Here is a 22467-nt window from a genome sequence, read left to right on the forward strand (position 1 = left end):
ATCATTTTTCCAGGGCTAAGGCAGACTGTGGATTGTTGACTTGCCTACCAAATATGCTTTTGTGCTAGACTGACAGTCACGAGGCTTGAGATCCTGTAATTGCTGAATGGTGGACTGCAGCGCCAGGCAGCTGTTGAGAAAAACTGGCAGTTGGCACCATCTGCACGAAACAGCTAAACCCACACCTTGCCTTCTAGGGCCAAGGCCAAGGTCATCCTCCTCCCTACCCTGAGATCTAGTAACCAACCCTTCCCTTTGCATTTTGGGGGCCTGTGAAGCGGATGGTGCCAACAAGCCTCTTGCGCAAGGCTGCTCAGAAGTAGTTCTAGGGCTGAGGCCAGAGATGGGTATTCAGGTGACAGGAGTGAGGCTGGGGCCAGGTCCTTGGGAAGTGAGGCCTCAGGTCACTGGTTAGGAAACTGGACTGACAGCCCAAGACTTCATACGTACAGGTACACACAGGTGTGCCTGCAGCAACCTGTGTCATGTCACAGCTGGTCAGACCACCTCAGAGCCATGCAAGTACTACTTGGGTCCTGTCGGAGGAACAGCAAGCTGGTGGGCTTTCAGGGAAAGCAATTTGAACACAGGCTTCAAGGACCCAAGAAATGTTCAGTTCTAGAAATCCCACTTTGGAAAATTATCCCAAAGAAATAAATCATGCTAAGGAAGATGTTCACTTCAGTATGTTAGGGAAAATATGAAAGCAATCCAACTGCCCAACAGGAGGTGAAGAGTTAAATTATGGCCTTGAGGGAATTCCCTGGCCGTCCAGTGGTTAGGACTCTGGGCTTTCACTGCCGAGGGCCCGGGTTCAATCCCTGGTTGGGGAACTAAGATCCCACAAGCCGCATGGCACAGCAAAACAAACAACAGAAAATTATGGCTTGATTAAACCATTAAGCAAATAAATGTGAAGGCAACAGTGAACTTATGATTTAGCTTCAGTATAAAAAGGAAATGAATGAATATTCCCAAGTCCAGGTATGTTAAAAACGTTTAAGGAAATAACATGTTATTAGAAAAAAGTACCTACAGATCCACTACCCTATTTTTCAAACTTTCTGTGGTTGTATTTTCCTCATTAAAAGATCACTTAATGGTGAAGAGCTGACAAGGAGTTGGGAGTTATCTGTAGCTGTTGTTGGCACTTGGCTTCCCAGAGGTCCAGAAGCTGGAACCGCCTTCTTAGCAGTACCTCCTGCTTTCATTCCCCTGGGTGCTCTCAAGCCATAGCAAGAACCAGTGGAGCCCCACCCCATCTCTGAAGATCGAGGAACAAGGCAGAGGGGACGCAGAAGCCTGCCGGCAGGACGTCTTACAGAACTACATGCACCACCTTCCCTCCTAGTCCCATTCCAGCTTGAGTCAGAAAAGGAATATAGCCTTTTTATTGACTACTTTAAGTAGAACAAACTAAATACATATTTAACAGTTTTGGTTCATTTATACAGTACATTAAATAAGTTATGCACAGAGTTAAGTAACAAAAGTTCCTATCATAGTAGAATGACAAAGCACAGAAAAACCGATTCTACCGCATCCTGCATCCTGCGGGTGGTTTCACATTCATCATCCCCCTTAAAAAACCACGCTTGGAAGCCTAGTTTTTGATTTATTTACATTCTTGGCTTTCTTTTATGGACGGAGCTTTTGTAGCCTCATCAGGAACTTCGAAAGCCTCTTAGCCCAACGGCACTTTCAGCCATTCGCCTAATGCTTATTGCTGCTTCTCTCTTGCCAAATCCAATGCAGGGATGGTGCTGTCCCTGCCAGCCGCACATGCCCTATTTGGTATAAGCATCAATGAGTGTACACTGGGCAGTTGTGGGTCTAACCAGATGGGGTAGCAGGGGAAGCTCCATCTCTGGGGCTGTGGAGGCAAAGGGCGGATGCAAGGTCCGCCCTCAGGCCTCAACCTTCTCCTGGCTCATGATGGAAAAGGTCGCCTGCACCATCATTTTTGGAATTGAGCATGTCAATGCACGTGGGCAAAGAGGCAGGTAGTCAACATTTTGGTTTCACAATAACTACAGACAGAGTTGGAAGGGCACTATTCAACAGCTCGCCCTGTACAACACCCCACTCCACCCCAGGCAGGACTCCTTCCCGACAGCTGGCCGGCTGGCCCATGCTGGAACAGTCCAGATCTCTCTAGCTTTTCTTACATTTGGTTCAAACCTGCCACCACCTAGTTCTCTGTAAATAGCTTTAAAAAAAAAAAAAAAATCTAAGAAACTTGGCTTGGTCTATTGACCCGGGAGCCTGGAAACCAGTGCTGAAGAAAGCCTCCAAGATGAGTTCTATTTTAAATGATTTACTCAATCCATAATCCCATCTACAATTTCCAGGACAAACAGCCACCTGGTCATTATTTATGCTTTCATCCCGAAGAACTCACGACCACACAATTCCAATTGTGTTGTTGAAACTTCAAGCCCACTTGCTGAGATATCTTCTGGAACTACCCATAACAAGGTCTACCCTTTGCAAGCAGGTGACAGCACTGGGGATCAATCTGACTTTGGGACAAGGCTGTACAAAGTAAAGTGTAGATTTTCTGTCTAGAAGCTCAGGATGCTCATGTTGACACCAAGAAGTGAGGAGCTCCTGGTGGACCAACTGGCCCAGATGTACAAAGGTCATCCACACTGCAGAGGGCCCACTGCAGCCGATGCCAGGCATGGACCCATGCTGGGGAGATGGGTCTTGTTTCCAGTCTTAGATCCACTGAGAGACATACATGACTCAGCACTGTCTAAGAGAAGATGCACTTGCTGTGACCTCAGGGTCGCATGGCTGTGCCTGAGCAGATCTGCTTGAGCCCCATCCTGGGGGCTGCAAGGACGCTCCCAAGTGGAGTGCTCACAGCTCAGGACGAGGGCTGCCTATTCCTGAGCAGGTAGAACTAACCTGAGTCTGTTTTCACCACTGGGTGGAGTCAGGCCTGGTGCAGGCAGTGTGGCCCCAAAGCATGATTGAAGATCTGAGGATCCAGCCCTCAAACTTCCCTCAGAACATTTAAAGACGGCTCCCATGTTGGCCCCTTCTGGTCTTCTCTGGCTCCTGCAACCATTCCTCACCTGGGAGAGGACAATGATATCCCATCACTTGTCACATCTGCTTTTGGTTTCTAGGATAATATTGAAGAGCCTATGACTGCCCTGACAATACCTTCAGTACCACCACTATGTCTTCTTTTGTCCCCTCAAACTATAAAGGTTGATCCTCTAAGCAGTCTGAGTATATTAAGATATTTTAAATCTAATTAAATGAAAGGGGGAAGCCTCAACCTGGCAGCTGGAGTGGTTATCAGCAGACACGGGAAACCAAGTGGGGAACCTGGACTCAGCCCTGCCCCTCCAGTCCCCTCACCCCATCCCAAGACAGTGTCCCTTCTCCTCCTAACCAGAGAGCTGGAGAATTTCAGAAGAGCGGGAGGTGGAGAAAGGGATTGTTTACGTTTAAATAGGAAGTCTTGGACAGATGCCCTAGCAACCTATGTGTGAAACTGACCAAAATTAATACAGCAAAAGGCCTGAGATCTGAACTGCAGTGTGGAACACTGCCTAAGTTTTCAGCTTGGCCTCTGGGTAGCACATGAGCAAAGCCGTTTAGAATAGCATTACAAAAATTTTGAAAATTAAGCTGTCATTGGAACCACACTCCACAAAAGTCAGCTAGGACCTACCTGCACACTAATCCTAAACCTTACCTGTAGAGCCTGACATCGAGCCCTGATGAACGGTATTCGGTTGGTTTTGGCTCTTTATTCCAACCCGAAAAAACCTGAGCTACCCTGGCTAGTCCTGTGGTCACTGAAGACTTAAAGAACATGCCTAGGTGTTCATCCAACTTGCCAATGAAAAAGGGAGCTGAGGACAGACCCAGTGGACACCACGAGACACCCTCTTGCTGCAACAGGTTTATAGGCTCAGTGACCTCCTCTCAGGGGACATTCCGTGTCTCAGGGAAATGTAGGCAACTCCTGTCTGGGGTTCTGATTTCATCTCTGTTAGTCAGGACACCCCAACTGCTACAGCTTAAGGAGTTCCACAATAAAGTGACTATTCTGTTATTCTTTTTCTGGGGATGTCTTACTTTATGTAGCGGAAATCCAGGTATTTTAAAGGTGACTTGTTCTGAGTTTCTTTTAAGACAGAAAATCCTTGGGTAAGGTAAATTAGGGACTTAAAGTTCTTAAAGTAAGATACACCTATATGTAAGGACAATGTTACCTATGCTGATACCTTACTGAGAGCTTTCAATTCACTCTGGTCAATGCACAGAAATTGGCCATCTAAAGCTGAGCTTTCAAGGGCCAGCGGGAGGAGGGCCACCCTAACGGATTCCTTGCTGCAAGAGGACACTGAAGGCTTGGAGGTGGAGTGGGGGAGGGTCAGAGTCCTTGGGCTCCCAATAAAACTCGAATGACAGGGAAGAACGTGTGTGGCAGTTCCTAACGTTTTAAAGGGACTATAGGTGATGTCATGTTTGGAGAGCTAGGTAAGCAGCTGGAAAACTCCCTGAAGACAGGAAGAAAAATTGGTCAGGCTCTCTCAAATGGTTGTCACATTTCACAGAACTTTTCTTAGCTCAAAGAGGGCAGGTACCTACAAAACAAGAGAAGGGAAACAGATTGTATGCCCAATAATAAATTGATACAGGACATAATGACAAGGTTTGAAGAATTCCTTCAGGTCCAAAAGGGTTGCTCAGAAGTGACCAGGCCTTGACTGGTGAGGCAAGTCGTAGCCACACCACATCGCATCCTGTGGGTCAACTACGGCTTCAGAGGCGCCAAATAGAGACCACGGGAAGAAGATCCACGCAGTGATCTGGACGTGCGTGGTCTGAGATAAAAGGACACAGAACAAGACGACTGTGCAAAGAGCCAAGTGGTGACAAAAGGTTCTGCATTTCCAATAGATGATCCATTCAATAATGTGATATTAGTTTGGATGCTCAGAGGGAACAGACTATCCACAATTGAGTCTCATTCTCCCTCAGACCAATCCATGCGCTGAAAACTATTTTCTGCATAAGCAAAATCAAATAAGAGAAAAAAAAAAAAATGGGTCCCAAACTAAAATAGCCAGCCAGGTTAGAAAATCTTGTCCAAAATGATCTGTGATGCTTGGTGGAAGTTTTATTTTTTATTATGGGTGCTTTTACTGAAATGGTGACTTCTTTCCTCTGGTTTCTGAGAATCTTAAGTCTGAACAGCAGGGTCGAGGAGGGAGTCCTGAGTGCTGCTTTTTGCCTGCCCAAGTCCCCACGGGACCAATCAGTGGCACCTGCTGAGGGTGGAAATGGGGCTCAAGGAGCTGTTAGGGGCAAGGGGAACTCCCTTTGGGAGAGAGGCCTCCTCCCGGCTTGCTATCAGTCTCCAGGCCTCTGCCGTGGGAGGACGATGGAGTAGGGGACAGCACATGGGGTGAGCTGCCTCCAGCCTGGCTGGGCACATTCGACAGCCTGCTGCCTCACGAGGCAGGGAGGGGAGCTGGCGGGCTACACAGAAAAGTGGCCGGCCATCCCAGCTTCAGCTGGGAGAGGAACAAACCAGGAAGCCATGGAGGAGGCAGCTCCAGCCAGCTGCCTGTGTGCACATGACTTCCCCCAAGGACACAGACGGGAAACTGAGGCAAGTGTCTGGAGAGGCTGGGGAGCAGTGTTTGCCGGGGCTTGAAGTCTTCCTGCCTCCACTTCTCTTGATGATGACCCGACAGCTACTTGCATTGGTTCAAGCAGCCAGCCTCCCGTGCAGAGTCTGTCGTGCTGTGAGGTCATCAGGGGGAAGCGAGTCTGGGGCTCAGAGTCCGCTGGTGTCGATGGCTGTCACAGAGGCAGGCGTTGAGGAGCGCGAGGTGGTTGCCGAGGTCTTGTCCAGGGCTGGACTTGGCACACTGCCGTCGGCGGACCGGGCTGCGGAGCCCCTCCCTCCAGGAAGCAGCGGCCGGCTCTGGCTGTGGGGACTCTGGCCGTGCAGGTTCTGGCCACAGAGGCGGTGGTGGCGCTCCCAATCCTTATGCTGGCAGAAAGAGCCGCAGTATCGTGCGATATTGCAGCCACTGCAGGTCTCACTGGCTTTGCGGCCACAGTTCCAGCAGTTCTGCAAGACACAGGCATCCATTAGCTGCTAGGATCTTGGGGGGCAGGCTTGTCATAACTTGTCACCTGCACTGTAAAAACAGCAGGTGGGGCTGTACGGGGAGAGAGTGGGCTTTGGAGCTGCACACACCTGTGCTTGCCCTGCCTCTACTGTTAATCTGCTTTCTGAGTTTCCTTCATCTGTACAACAGGAAAACTACCTATCCTGGGCTGATGGGACAGCGAGATGAGGGGTATGTGAAGACATCGTAGGGCAGCTGGAAGTCCTGCTAAAGGCATCAACTCATTGTTTTGACTCACATTTTAATCCTCAACGACCAAACCAAATTCTGTCCCAGGGTTCCCCCATCATAGCTATCTATTCCAAGACCACACAGGTGCTTAGACAGTTTTCTTCCTTGCCCTTCCCAATGGAGAAATGACCTTTGTTGTGTTCACTGACAACACCTAATCTTTAAAAAAGTCACCTGCCAGAGGACCTGGGTGAGTGACCAGGAGTGTGGGAAGCTGTGCTACTCTCTCTGTGCTCATTCTCCTTTCAGTGACGTATCTCATCAGAGGTGGGCTGAGGATCATGGGAATACTTCTGGCTTGTTTGTGGGAGCCCCCTGCAATACCTTAGAACCTAAGGCCCTGAGGTCTACATCAGGGAGTTTTCCTACTATTCTTTGCACTTTCCTAGAGGAAAGCTCCCAGCACCTGCCCCTTGGTACTCTCCTCCCTGTAGGTTCCTGTGAGGACTTCACTAGTGACACATGAGTGTTCTGCACTTGAGGTCTCCATGACCCACTTATAAGAGAAGAGCCTTATGGCATTGGTCAGGTGAAGCTATCAGGAAAGCAAGGCTTTCTTCTTAGGTGTCAGGAAGGACTTGATCAGTCAGCCAGCTGCCCTCTCCCCTGCAAGTTCTCCAGAATGGCAGAAGCCCATCACGAGGCCTGGCCTGACACTCAGAGAAGAAAGATACTGTTCCCAATGAAATCAGAACACTTGCTCAAGTGTAAAACAACTGAAAAGGGCTAAGAAGGACCTTGAGGTCACCTCGCCCACCTCTTGCATTGTATAGGTGGGACACTGAGGGCCAGTAGGCAGGGACTTGTCTGAGGTTATAAAATGATCACATGGCTATGCAAAGCCTGGAACCTGGACCGCCTGCCTCCACTATACCCAATGTACAAGTTTAGTTTCAAAAAGCCTTAGAAAGGACTGCAGATTCCCTTCTAACACAACAGGCTTCTCAGGAAATACACTCTAAGGACCGCCCCAACCTTGCCAACACCAACAGTGGAGGACCAAAACGGGACAGAAGTAATTCTGAGGATCATTAAAGATCCTCAAGCAAACTACATTCCAGAGAATTTCATACTTTGGAGCCTGACAGGCTGACTCCAAACAATGCTTTGGTAGAACATTATTGCTTGTGGGGAAGAACTCAGTTGCCTTCATGGGGCTGCTGTGGAAACATTGGCCTCTACTCCCTCTGTCCAAGTCTGCAAGAACATCTCAAATTGGGGCACAGTATTAAACCAATGGTGCTTTCACCTTGGCCACCATTACATTTAAAATATTTATTACATGATTGATGGGATACAATGAAACAAGATAAACAGCCTCCCACAGAGGTGGGATCATAGAAATGCAGGAACAACGTGGTTAGGGTCAGAGAAGCCAGGGTGAAAAGGACACTTTACATTCCCTGTCTCTGTGGCTTTTCCCTGATTTCACCAAAAGCCTTTTTGCCAAGAAACATGACAAAAGGTTTATTGTGGTAGTCACCCTTCAAATCAGCATTTGTCAAAGCTGGAGCAATGCATGTGGCCAAAAAGGCCTTTGTAATTAATGGGTAAGGTTATGAACCTTCTGAGTTACTGGCCAAGGAAGTCAGAGATGGGATTCCAGAATTTCCTTTGTCAAGCATGGGCCATCAGTCTATGCCAGTTATTACTCAAAGTGGCCCAGGGAACACCTGTATCAGAATGACCTGGGGCTTGTCAAAATCCTTGGGACCCATCCCAGAGCTCCCTGACCTTATTTCAAACCTGGCCTAAAGGAAAAATGATTCCTATCTTATAGTCAACTGCTAGCCCATTATGTTTGCCAGGAAATCCAGGCTGGGGACAGAAGGGGACCTCTCACTTCATCCCTCTACCTGAGGCATTCCAGGGGAGACGCTTCAGTCTGGCCTCAGAGGAGGCAGCTGTTCTGCAAGAGCAAGAGCTGCCACAGCTTACACACCTATGTCGTTAACAACATCATAAATCCCTTCTGTCTAAACAGCGCATTGCAGTTTAAAAACACTTCCATAGGGGCTTCCCTGGTGGCACGGTGGTTGAGAATCTGCCTGCCAATGCAGGGGACACAGGTTCGATCCCTGGACCAGGAAGATCCCACATGTTGCAGAACAACTAGGCCCGTGCACCACAACTACTGAGCCTGTGCTCTGGAGCCCACAAGCCACAACTACTGAGCCCGCGTGCCGCAACTACTGAAGCCTGCGTGCCTACAGCTCGTGCTCCACAACGAGAGAAGCCACCGCAATGAGAAGCCCGTGCACTGCAACGAAGAGTAGCCCCCGCTTGCCGCAACTAGAGAAAGCCCACGCAGCAATGAACACCCAACACAGCCAAAAATAAATAAATAAAATAAATAAATTTATTTAAAAAAAAAACAAAACCACTTCCACAACCATGATCTAATTATATCTTCCTAAAAAGTATAAGACCAGCAGGACAGGGGCTGCTACACACCCACTATACAGAGAAGGAGACTGACTCCTGAAGGGTATGCTGCCAGTGTGAGGGGAACTGGGACTAGCACTTAGGGTTCCTGGGCTCCTTCCGCTATACCAAACCACCTCTCACAGGATGGATGAAAAACTCCAGGGATACCTCTAGATGTCAAGTAGAACTTTCTGAATGAAATGGAAGGAAATCAGCTCTCCTGGTCCAACACAAAATTACTCAGAGCTTAGGCCCTGCTATCCTGGCCCTGTTTTGGAAGGAAGTTTGCTGGGATGGATGCTGGTGTGTGCCTCACCTGTAAGCCTCTTTGTGCACTGTTTAAAATTCTAGCTCCTTTAAAGCACAATGCTATAAATGGAGAGCTGGGATTTAAACCATGCAATCCAGATCCAGAACTCATGCTCTTAGCCAAAATGTTACATTCTTTCTTCGGAGAAAGACATAAACATAGATATAAAAGTAGATAAATATGGACAAATATAGGTATTGATATGGATGGCTATAGATAAGGAATTAAATATACAACAGAAAAAAGTAGGAGGGGAGAAGGAAAAGGGGAGAGTTAAAGGAAATATTTTCTCACAATTCAGTTGGGAGTGCTACAATAAGGACTTTTTCCACATCCTCTGTGAATGGCAACATGATATTTAGGCATTTTCATCTTCACATTGCCATGCTTAACACTGTAATACTGAAAAAGATCGTTTAAAGAGGATGAGAAAATAAAATTTCTGCCATTTAAAAAACCAACAAAAAAATCTCAGTTCTTTATAACTTCAAGAGAATATCCCAAAGACTAGATGGGCTCTACCTACTTACAGAAACAGGCTTGTTTCAGGACTTAAAGTTTGTCTTAAAGCTGAAAAGTGACTAAAATGAAAGTTACAGAAAAAGCTCATTACATTCGAAAGGACTGTTATGATGTTTTTGTCACATGCCTTTTCTTTTCAGTTTGTTGTCCTCATTATGGTACAAGAGTGTCCTCTGGGGCCCTAGGCACTAGGCAGTCAGGCAGGCCTGCCCGATCTGTCACTTCAATCCATGAAAGGACTATCCTTTTTGTAAACAGATCGGATGCTACAGGACCCTGCACCTCCTTTCTCCTACTCTGGCTTCAGCCATGTGGGATTACATCAAATTCCCTGAGCCCCAGTCTCATTTGTAAATCTGGACTCCAACAACACCCACGCCTCACAGGGTCACTGTGAGGACCACAAAGACCACACACACACTTCGCTCTGCATCTGGCACACAGCAGGCCCGCTCAGGCAGTGATGGTCACCGCTGTCACGCAAGTCCACAAACTCTGTCTTTAGGCTGAGTTTTCAAAACTTAAACCAATATAATGAGCCAATATACAAGAATATAATAATTGAGAAACAAACCTCTCTGGTACTGAATAAAAATCATAATCATCTAGCTCAAGAGCGGACTGTTGGCCCTTACTACCCAGCACTTGAGAGGAAAGCAGTGGGCTTGGTCACTCCAGCTGCCCCAGCCCCAGCCCGCAGCCCAACAGTGCTCTGACCTCCGTCGACTCTTCTTGCTCGTTAATGACGAGAAAGGCGTCCTCTGCGGCCTGCCGTTTGACATCCGCTATTGTCTGCTCCATCCGAGCTCTCTCGGTAGCAATCACTTCAAAGGCTTTTTGCTCTGCCTCAGCAACGGCTTTCTGTACTTCTGACATGGCCTGAATTTTCACCTTATTCACAGCTTCTTCTAGAAGAAAGTGACAGTAAAATCAACTGGCCGAGAAACCTTTCCCCTCCCACTCCACATCGTTTCTAAGAAGGGACAGAGGTGAAACCAGATGACTTTTCTAAAAATACACAGGGATGAACTTATGATATAGCATTCACTTTTATTCTTATCCTCACTTGTCCATTCATGCTAGGGGCTGGGGAGACCTCGGTGACTAAGATGTATCCATATTCTCACAACTGTGATCAAGTATAAAGGTGGCTGAGGTGCCATGATACACGTCAGTGTAAGAGACAACAGTTCCAAGGGGAAAAGTGGTCAGCTCTATAAGTGGCAGAGGAGGATCAGGAAAATGTGTCTTGGTTGAGATGGTAGGTGGAAATGAATTTTTAGAAAGTCTTGCATTCCCCGCTAAGGAATTTGGCCCTTCTTCTAAAGAAAATGTGAAACCCTAAAGGGTTCTATGCACGGACAAAAGACTGAAGACAGAGATACCAACTGAGAGGTTGGGGCAATAATCCGGCTGATAAAAAGAGACTCTGAATTTAGGCAGGAGCAAGTGGCACAGAAAAGGGGATGAGATAGAATAAGCTGGTACATCTAAGGGTCTGGAGGTGGAGGTAAAGGCGAAGAATGGAACTGCTATGCAATGAAACAGATAGTAAGCAAAATGCTGGTGTTGAAGGCAAGTGAGAAGGTTGAGGGTATATCCAGGTACAAATGACCAGGAGGCAGTTAGGTATGTGAGACTGAACTCAGTAGAGAAATGTTGCCTGAAGATACAGTTCTGGGCTGCTAGGTGCCCTGGGCCTCCAAAGCCCTGTCCAGTTGCCATCACCCCACTTGATTCCTGATCAGTTCCTCCCAGCACCACCGCCCTGCTTGGTTTTATAGGATGTACACTCCAAATGACATATGCTATGCATTTGAGCCTCAGTCCTAAGTCCCAGTGTGAATGACCTCCCTACTGAGTCCACAAAACTGGACAACTCAGAAGCCTAAGGAAACTCCCTTACTGCTTGCACATGGCTCTTGCACAGGGCCTAGGCTCAAAAGAGGTCTAAACACAGTGTTGCCATCCTAGAACTTTCCATCATATCGGTCCAGCCAAGAAAAGCAAGTTTTCACCCTAAAGGTCAAGGATGATGCTGAGCTGATCAGACACTGACTCCACTCCTTAACTCTTGGTGTCCACGCAGGTAGGTCCACTGTGGCCCACCACAGCTACCTTTCATAGACCTCTTTTAATTTACCAGGTAGATGTTGAGTGTCTCTTATTGAGCCAACATAAAAATGCTCCTAAGTGTATTTTATCTTCTCAGTTTAAAGATGAATCAGTAAGAATCATAGTTTGGAAATCTACCTCGCTGAAGGTCACCTAAGGTCACAGATGGCACTGTCACAGAACAAGCACTCAAATTTAGCTGGCCCACGCCAAAGTTAGGCTCTTAACCATAGTTAACCAAAGGTTACCTCTCAAGTAGAAAATCACTAGTTACCAAAGAGATCTTGTGCATGGTAATTTTTCACTCTACCTTTACAATTACTATCTTCATTTCCCACAATTCTACTTCTTGGTCGTATAATACACACATCCCCATTTCCAACTACAAAGATTTTTCCGAGGTGCTATGTAGTTTTCCAAACTATTTTTAATGGTAAGATGATATTCTGTTGTGGTGCCACACTATAAAATTCATATTACCATTCATGGATATGTGGGCATTTCCTGGGTTGCCTCTCCCTTGCTCCAAGAATACACTAAAAACAGTGTCTTTTTACATACTGCTGCCTTTTTAACAATTTGCGTGTCTAAATCTGGATCATTCCCTTTTATTATTATTTTTTAAATTTATTTTTATTTTTTTGGCCGTGCCGTGTGGCATGCAGGATCTTAGTTCCCCAACCCGGGATTGAACCCGTGCCCCCCCTGCAGTAGAAGCTTAACTTAACCACTGGACCACCAAGGAAGTCCCTGGATCATTCCCTTTTAAGATTCAAAAGCATGCCAGTGAGAAATGATTTCAAAATTTCCATGTGTTCATGGTTGGTAACACAATAATTTCATATATAAATCTCTGATGAATTATTTAGTGTCATTAACAGGGTCCTCTAAAATTTTGTCAGTAATTAGGTGTTAAAGACTTCGGGGGCTAATTGGTCAGGGTTGCATTACCTTGTACTTTCCTGATTGTCAGTGAGAATAAACATTTTGCAACATGGTTAATTTGTTTTTCTCATGAGGTGTGTGTTCCTATCTTTTGTCCATCTGTTTATATTATGGTCTTGATATCAACTGAGTATTAACTTTTTTGTAGAAATAAATTTTATCTTAGAAAGAAAACCAAAAACTGTATATTGGACTACAAAAATTTCACTGAGAAAGGGAGGCAAGAAGGAAAAGAAGGCTAGTATTGGATAAGGTAATATTAGGGATATGAGGTTAGTGTAATCCCCTGTCTTAACACAACAAGCAGTTCCTACCCTCCCTTATTCTTGTAGAAAATGACACCTACCAAGAACAGTTGTGATGCAGCTAGAGACAGTGAAGATGAAAGGAAGAGCAGAATGAACCAAATGTGGGAGCACGAGAACACAGTGACGAGAATAGGCAGAAATGAATTAAGCTATACACCCAGAAACAGAGCATATAAATAGGGAAGGAAGAGTCGGTTACTTAACGCCTCCCAGTAGAAGGGGGTGATGAGGACTTGGATGGATTGTAGGGAGTCATTCCAAATTCTTAATCAGCAAGTAACATGACAGGCAGTCCAGAAGGTGGGCCAAGCTGAAGGGGGAGAGGCAGGAGCCTAGAGCTCTTTGAAGAGGAAGTTATGAGAAAACCACCTTTCCCCCAAATATGTGCTCTACACTCATATAAATTAGTGAGCACATGTGACCTATAAGCAGACAGACATACCAGTTTTTTTCCAAAACTCCACAGGTACATATCCTGTTCCTGGCCTACTGTTGAATTCCCGCTGAGAATCTACAGAAGAGAGAGAAACAGCATAGGGTCAGAAGCTGTCTATAATTAACATGTTTTACTTTTGTGAAAAACTTATCAGATCTCTCATTCACCATGTAGAAAGATTCAAACATATACATTCATTTACTGGAAAAAATGTTCTGACAAGGAATAAAATCAGATTATAAACAGTACACTTAATTTTTAGATGCTCAACATTGCTAATCATCAGAGAAATGCAAACCAAAACCAGAATATCACCTCAAACCTGTCAGAATGGCTGTCATCAAAAAGACCACAAATAACAAACATTGGTGAGGGTGTGGAGAAAAGGAAGCCCTCGTACACTGTTGGTGGGAATGTAAATTGGTGCAGACATTGTAGGAAACAGTATGGCAGTTGCTCAAAAAACTAAAAACAGAACTACCATATGATCCAGCTATTCTACACCTGGGTATATATCTGAAGAAAATGAATACACTAATTTGAAAAGATACATGCACCCCAATGTTCATAGCAGCAGTATTTACAATAGCCAAGATATGGAAGTAATCTAAGTGTCCATCAACATATAAATGGATAAAGATGTGGTACATACACACACAGGAATACTACTCAACCATAAAAAAGGATGAAATTTTGCCATTTGCAACAATGTGGATGGACCTGGATGGTATTGTGCTTAGTGAAATAAGTCAGAGAAAGGCAAATGCTGTATGTTATCACTTATATGTGGAATCTAAAAAATAAAACAAACTAGTCAATATAACCAAAAAGAAACAGACTCACAGATATAAAGAACAAACTAATGGCTACCAGTAGGGATAGGGAAGGTGGGGAGGGGCAAAATAGGAGTAGGGGATTAAAAAGTACAAACTATTATGTATAAAGTAAATAAACTACAAGGATGTATTGTACAACACAGGGAATACAGCCAATATTTTATAATAACTATAAATGGAGTATAACTTTAAAAACTGTGAATCACTACATTGTATACCTGAAACTTATATATTGTAAATCAACTATATTTCAATAAAAAATAAAACACATGCGTGCCTCAAATATTAGTAGTATTTCAAAGTAGTGAGATGAAAAGTGAGCCTCACTTTTTTTAAAAAATAAATTTATTTATTTATTATTTATTTTTTGGCTGCATTGGGTCTTTGTTGCTGCACGCAGCTTGCTCTAGTTGTGGCGAGCGGAGGCTACTCTTCGTTGCAGTGGGCGGACTTCTCATTGTGGTGGCTTCTCTTGTTGCGGGGCTCGGGCTCTAGGTGCGTGGGCTTCAGTAGTTGTGGCTCGTGGGCTCTAGAGCGCAGGCTCAGTAGTTGTGGCGCATGGGCTTAGTTGCTCCGCGGCATGTGGGATCTTCCTGGACCAGAGCTCGAACCTGTGTCCCCTGCATTGGCAGGCAGATTCTTAACCACTGTGCCACCAGGGAAGCCCAAGCCTCACTTCCTTTTTACTTATCTCTATGTCCTTCCCCACTATGAACATGTAGGTATTTTTAAGGTACTTCCCTAAAAACAAATGTATAAACGTAAGAGTCGATATTTATGCACATATACATGCGTGTATGTGCTGTGTCTGTATCCAATTTAACTGTATCCATCATGCTCAGCTCTCTGGCAACTGCTTTCTATCGGTCACAGAATATGGCTTTTGTTTCTTGCCAACTCTGAATCCTTATATGTGATTTAAGGAAGTTTCCTTTAAAATGCTTATAAACTTTAAAAAAAAAAAAAAAAAGCAACTAGTAAATAAAATACTCTGATCTGGAACAGTGTATTTCAAATACACTGTTGCTGGGAAAAGCATGGGGTAGAGGGTGACTTTAACATATATATCTATTGTGATTATAAGACATAATGTTTTATAAGAAATGTTTTCATTGTTTTATAAAGTATGAAAACTAATTAAGGTAATTTGAGTTTTTTAAAACTTTTTTTAAATGAGTCAGTGCTAGCAGACTTACTCACTTTCTTATGCTCTGTTGAGGTTAATCTGAAAAGTAGATTTTATGTTCTGAACACTCACCAACCCATGGTGCAAAGAGGAACCAGGGGGAACACCCAGTGTGACAAGGGAGGCCAGCCTGGCATGAAATGTTTGCCAGAGGCACTTTAGTCCTTATAAGAATGCCTGAGAATTGGCTGCAAACTGGTCTTGGATAGGAAAGGAATCTCTCCTATTTCAAAAGCTATCAGCACAGAGAACCTACTTCTGTATCACCCCAGAGCTGAGGGGATAATGAGTTTTTTTTTTTTTTTAAATTATTAGCACCTTTAATTAATTATTTATTTTTTTTTTATTTATTTGGCTGTGTTGGGTCTTCGTTTCTGTGCGAGGGCTTCCTCTAGCTGCGGCAAGCGGGGGCCACTATTCATCGCGGTGCGCGGGCCCCTCACTATCGCGGCCTGTCTTGTTGCAGAGCACAGGCTCCAGACGCGCAGGCTCAGTAGTTGTGGCTCACGGGCCTAGTTGCTCCGCGGCATGTGGGATCTTCCCAGACCAGGGCTCGAACCCGTGTCCCCTGCATTAGCAGGCAGATTCTCAACCACTGCACCACCAGGGAAGCCCCGAGTTTTTTTTTTTTTAATTCTGTAAAATACATATAAAACTTACCATTTTAAAGTGTATAATTCAGTGACATTTAGTACATTCATAATGTTGTACAACCATCATTTCCAGAACATTTTCATCACCCCAAAAGGGAACCCCATATGTCTTAAAATTTTGATAGTATTAGTACTTTTTGTGAGACTGAGATCTCTAGGAAGTGCTAACACCACTGCCAAGAAAACTGAAGAAATGAACTCTTTTCCACATAGGTAAGTTCCTGACTCATGTGGCCATCTGTCAAATACCTAGAAACCCAAGATCCATAAAATAAATACAAGGAAAAATCTAGGACTAGAAGAGGCAAAGTAACACAAGCTAAGGAGAAGGTAGTTCATCAATGTCAACTAAGTCTTAAATAAGAAAAACCTGTAAGGAAAAGAGTTTGAGTGTGTAGGTAAGCTGTCATTGGTGTTAAATGACAGAAGAAATACTTGCTTACTTGTGTGGACATGGGGAAGCCTTGACGAACAAGGAAAAGCCACTTCATTTCAGTCATCAACTTTGTATCTGTCCAGTCATCAGTATTTTCTTTCTCTGACAGATGTAAGAGGGGAGGATGCAAATGACCCTAAAGGAACTTCTCGGCTTAGTCAGGACATGCCTGGAAACTAGGGACATTTTCATGGTGATTTCCAGAAGCCAAAATTTTCAGCTCATTTACTAAGAAAACTAGAGTTTCAGAGGCTATTAATCAAAGGTCAGACAGAGAATGCAAATATATGGATCAGAAGTGGGGGACTAATGGTACTGTGTTTCTGTGAGAGAATGCTCTAGTTCTTAGAAGAAACAAAATGAAGCATTTAAGGAGGAGTATCATGATGGTTTAGGGGAGACTGTACCTACCTATCTACCCATCTATAAAGAGAGAAAGCAAATGTGAAAAACTGGTGGATCTAGGTATGGGGCACATCATTGGTCACTGTGCTGCTCTTTTAATATTTCTTTGCGTTTGAAAAACTTCAAAACAAAAAATTGAGAAAAGTTATCTTTAAGTATAGGCATAGAAAATTCCTTAAGAACACACTAATTTGCTAATAAGTGAGCCCAAGAGAGGAGAGAAAAAGTGGGTGGGGATAAGATTTTTCACAATCTATATGTTTCCGTAATGCTGGACATTTTTGCAATGCAGTTCATTTTTTAAAATTCCATTTAAAGAATAAAGAAATTAAAACACCCAAGAAAATGAAGTGGATATAACATTACCAGATATTAAAACACATTCTGAAGCTATAATAATAAGTTTGATATTATATTGGGAAGCTATCATAATCACTAAGATTGTGTGCTGGTTCTGGAATAGAATGTCCTACTTACAATCTTTCTTTTTTAAGTTAATTAATTTATTTATTTTAAAAATTTATTATTATTATTATTTTCTGGCTGCATTGGGTCTTCGTTGCTGCACACGGGCTTTCTCTAGTTGCAGTGAGCGGGGGCTACTCTTCGTTGCAGTGCGCGGGCTTCTCGTTGTGGTGGCTTCTCTTGTTGCGAGGCACGGGCTTCAGTAGTTGCAGCATGCGGGCTCAGTAGTTGCGGCATGCAGGCCCTAGAGCGTGTGGGCTTCAGTAGTTGCAGCACGTGGGCTCAGTAGTTGCGGCGCACAGGCTCTAGGGCACACGGGCTTCAGTAGTTGCGGTGTGTGGGCTCAGTTGTTGTGGCTTGTGGGCTCTAGAGCGCAGGCTCAATAGTTGTGGCACACGGGCTCAGTTGCTCCATGGCTTGTGGGATCCTTCCGGACCAGGGCTTGAACCCGTGCCCCCTGCACTGGCAGGCAGATTCTTAACCACTGCGCCACCAGGGAAGTCCCCTACTTACAATCTTGACATAATAGCTGTAGGACTACTTTGGCCAAGTTTCTAACTTATGTAAGCCTCAGTTTTGCCATCTGTAAATAAATCTAATGGTAGTTCCTATATCTCAATAGGCAGTTTTGAAAACACAGGTGAAAGGCTTATTAGCACTGGCTGGAACATAGTAAGAGCCCACATAAGCTATTATTACTAAAAGTGATAACTAATATAGTCAGAAAGATCAATGAAGGAAATAGATTGAAGTATTTAACCAAATTAGCATCTAGTAATTACTTCACTTTAATAGATAAAGGATGGGTATCAACTGATGGTAGGAAAATTTAAACTATCTGGAGAATTAAAAGTTGGATAGCTAACATGCAAACACACAAAACTTGAATATAATATAGATGAAATTTATTGTGCCTTGGGTAGGGATCAAGGTCAAGGAAAACCATAAAGAAAATGATAGATTTGACCCCATATTAGCTATCCCATCCATCAAAATAAAACAAGATCAAATGAACACAAATGTCTGTATCCACAACCCATTAATTTTACTAAGGATATATCCTAAAGGAAAAATCCCTACATATAAAGATTTTAAATATTGCATTATTCACTGAAAAAGAAACAACAAGCAAAAAACCTTCATGTTCAACAATAGGAATGGCTTAAGGAAATTATAGCTATTTCCATGGTGGAATACTGTAGTATAGTCATTAAAATTATATTCATAAAATCCTCAATGATGTGAGAAACATGCTTAATATGAAGTTATGTTTTCAAAGAAATCAATACAAAGTTGTAATCCAGAATTCTCAGACACATCCCAAAACTCTTCAGTGGGACGATAAACTAGTAAATTCTTTATGTTTCTGTATTTTCTACAATGAGCCATACAGTTTGACGGAAGGATGGAAGGAAGGAAGGAAGGAAGGAAGGAAGGAAGGAAGGAAGGAAGGAAGGAAGGAAGAAAAGAAAGAAAGAAAAGAAAGAAAGAAAAGAAAAGAAAGAAAGAAAAGAAAAGAAAAGAAAGAAAGAAAGAAAGAAAGAAAGAAAGAAAGAAAGAAAGAAAGAAAGAAAGAAAGAAAGAAAGAAAGGAAAAGAAAAAGATAGCTACCTCATGGGGTTGCTCTGAGAATTAAGTGATAATGTACATAAAGGAATGGTTCTCAGCTCTTGGAGACCAGGTCCCATCTCAGACAAATTAAATCAGAATCTCTGGAGGTGGGGCCAGGGCATCAGGAGTTTTCCAAAGGTCCTTAGATGGGTTCTAAGGGGGTATCCAGGGCTAACTACTGAAGAAAAGTGCCTGGCTTAGAACCCAGTGTTCATGGTTAAGGTCTCCCAAACCACACTAGGAGCGTCACCTCTCTGTAGGTCATATATATATTTTCTGTTGTAACAATGGTAAAGTGTCCTTTTTAGTTGATTCTTCCGATATTGGTACACCTTGATCTTTCAAGTTGCAGGCATTATTGACTGATTAGCCATTTCAGAAGGAAAGAATTCATTCTCTTTTAACCTCCCCCCAGCCCACCAGACACAATAACAATTCCTTCTCCTTCCCCTCCCCCAAACAGAGATATACTCAAATTCTGTTACATCAATAGTCAACATTTACAGTACTCAATGTAAATGCTAATCACAGCTGAGTCATGTGGTTCATATTCTATGAATCTTTTTTGTTTTTATAAATTTTATTTATTTATTTATTTTTGGCTGTGTTGGGTCTTCGTTGCTGTGCGTGGGCTTTCTCTCTAGTTGCAGCGAGTGGGGGCTACTCCTCGTTACAGTGGGCAGGCTTCTCATTGCGGTGGCTTCTCTTGGTGCTGAGCACAGGCTCTAGGCGCATCAGCTTCAGTAGTTGTGGCACGTGGGCTCCAGTAGTTGTGGTGCACAGGCTCTAGAGCGCAGGCTCAGTAGTTGTGGCGCACGGGCTTAGTTGCTCCGCAGCATGTGGGATCTTCCCAGACCAGGGCTCGAACCCATGTCCCCTGCATTGGCAGGAGGATTCTTAACAACTGCGCCACCAGGGAAGTCCCTCTATGAATCTTTTTATCTTCCTGAACAAGTTTTTGTTTTTCTTAGAGCTAATAACTGATTTACTCATATGCTAAGTTTCTTATGTAATTATTTCTAACTCAATCTCAAATTCTCATCCTGTGGTGTAAATATTTTATAAATTTCCTTTTCTAGAAAAAATCTCCAGCAAGCTGATGGGCTATTCCGGTCTGAACTGGCTGCTTTCTGGACTGTTTCAGCCTGGAATGTCCCACTGTTGTTTGGGACCCTCCCAAATATCCCAGGGATTCCATTCCTCTCTTTCTCGGTTGCATCCTGTTTTATCAATTCCATGTTTTCTCCACTTTATGGTTTACTTCCCTGTGTTGGGGCACATCCTACCCAAATGTGGTAAACACCATGATAAAGGTAGATGGGAGGTGCATTTTTTTTTCCCCTTAAATTGTGGGTTATTAATCTAACAATTGTTTTGGTTGCATACAGAATTCTAGGTTAAAATAATTTTCCTTTCATTGTCTTCCAGCTTTCAATGATGCTAATTGGTAAATCTGTTTCTTCCACTGTGTTGTTTACTTGATAGACTGGTTCAAGCTGGAATGCTGTCTTTCAGTTCTGGGTAAAATTTAAAAAGAATTTCAGTAACTATTTTATTTTTCCTTTCTGTTCACTGTTTCTGAAACTCATGATTTGGATATGAGTTTGATGGATCCTCTAGGTTTTTTTAAATCTTTTTCTCTCTATGGATATTAACAACATTTTTTTTTTTTTTTAACAACATATTTTTTTAAGTTTTCCTTTCTCTGAGAAGCTGCTGTTAACTCACATTTCTGTTTCTTGATTTTGGTCTCCACCTTTATTAGAGGCTTACCTCTAGAGTTTGGTCATACGAATGCAAGCCACTAAAAAGCTCCATGAAAGCCCCCTGACTGTGGACTTAATTGCAGGCAGCTTTCCCAAAATTGCCTGATTATTGGACTCATTAAACATATATATATATATATATATATATATATATATATATTCAGATTCCTGGGTCCTTGAATCATAACCTCCAGGGAAAGGTCTAGAATGTGTATTTCTAATAAACACCCAGGTGACTCTCATTCTCAGGAAAAACTGGGGAAAACCGATAGCTGAGTCAGTTTCTTTCCTTTTTTTAAAAAAAACAAAACTTTAATTGCAAAATATTAGATGCTAACAAGTTCATAAAAATACTAATGTACAATTTAATGAAAAATTATAAAGTGAAAACACAAAAACCTCCAGATTAAGATAGAAAACACTTTTGGCAACCCCAAATCCCCAAGAAGTGAGTAGTGTAAGCCATAGTGATGTTTAAATAATGCCAGCTGGACTTGTAATCCTGTCCTAATAGCTGATAAAGATGATTAGAGCTCACTCTGCACTCTACATCATCAACATCCTCCATGCCACATACCCAGAGGAAACTATTCTCTGGAATTCTGTGATAATCATTTTCTTGTTTTTCCTTATTGCTTTCATACTTATTTATGTGTCCTTAAATAAAATACCAAAATACTTTCCTTTCATGCATCCCTGACCAAAATCTGTTCCTGAAAATATTGTGAACCACAAATTTTCAGACAGAGGAAACCTATATTCCATTATTTTAAATGGGGAAAATAATAATGTCATCCAAAGTCCATTCAAGTTCTCTCTAAATCACCAAAACACATAAATATTAAATACTTAAATAACAATCCACCAGAGGTTTCTATATAACGTCAAACATTTAAAACACTACTTATCTAACTACTGAAAAGTCACTGGTGAGTATGTTTGTGTGCTACGCCCCCAAACACTGCCCAGTACAGACAGTGCTGCTCAAAGTGCTGGTCTGCAAACCGTTATTAGTCCCTGAAGAGATAAGGAGCTTATGCAGAATGCAAGCAAAACAACGACGTCTCTAAGTGAGCTGCTTAGTGTAGCAGTCTCTTCCTAGAGTGAAGCAAGCGGTGCCTGATCCATCCTGTGCAAGCTCCTCGTATCATCACAGACCAGTAACAAGTAGTTTTTGGAGTGGTTTTGGTCCACACTGAGTAGCTCACTTGTTTAGGATATTATGATTTCCTTCTACAATGCATGCAACAAACGTACTATAAGAGAAATAAACAATGAAATAAAAATACTAAATATGTATAATATGCATAAATAAAGATACTGAAAGATACTGTTTAAGTCAGACAGATTGACAGTGCCCTGAGAAACCTGAGAGGAGGAAACCCTAGGATCCATGAAGAGGTAAACCTGTAGTGACAATATAATTTATCATCCCAATTGTCCTCATTTTCGAGAGTAAGAGATGTGCTGGTAATAGTTACGACAGGACAATAGCCATAGTCACCCTAGCTAAACCCTCAATGCAAAGCAGTGTTTCTAAACAACACCAGCAAGACCTGCAGTCCTGGCTGGAGAAGAGCCGACTCAGGACCACGCTCACTCTGCACTCTACACCCTCACTTGCAGAGCTTCGATGGAAGGT

General features: G+C 43.3%; 1 protein-coding gene across 4 annotated transcripts in view; it reads right to left on the reverse strand.

The window, feature by feature from the left end:
- Positions 1-1405: 1405 nt before the first annotated feature.
- Positions 1406-22467, reverse strand: part of CBFA2T2 (CBFA2/RUNX1 partner transcriptional co-repressor 2) — a 180996-nt gene continuing 159934 nt past the window's right edge. For 3 of the 4 annotated variants that reach the window (XM_068523864.1, XM_068523862.1, XM_068523865.1), the window contains 3 exons: positions 13474-13542; positions 10381-10571; positions 1406-6112 (listed from right to left, as the gene is read on the reverse strand). In XM_068523864.1, coding sequence (XP_068379965.1) covers positions 5813-6112; positions 10381-10571; positions 13474-13542 — 560 coding nt within the window. In that variant the 3' untranslated portion in view covers positions 1406-5812. The remainder of the gene's footprint in view (positions 6113-10380; positions 10572-13473; positions 13543-22467) is intronic. The other variant, XM_068523863.1, reaches the window with a different exon arrangement.

This window comes from Eschrichtius robustus, chromosome 16, assembly GCF_028021215.1.
Source record: "Eschrichtius robustus isolate mEscRob2 chromosome 16, mEscRob2.pri, whole genome shotgun sequence".
Lineage (NCBI taxonomy): Eukaryota > Metazoa > Chordata > Mammalia > Artiodactyla > Eschrichtiidae > Eschrichtius > Eschrichtius robustus.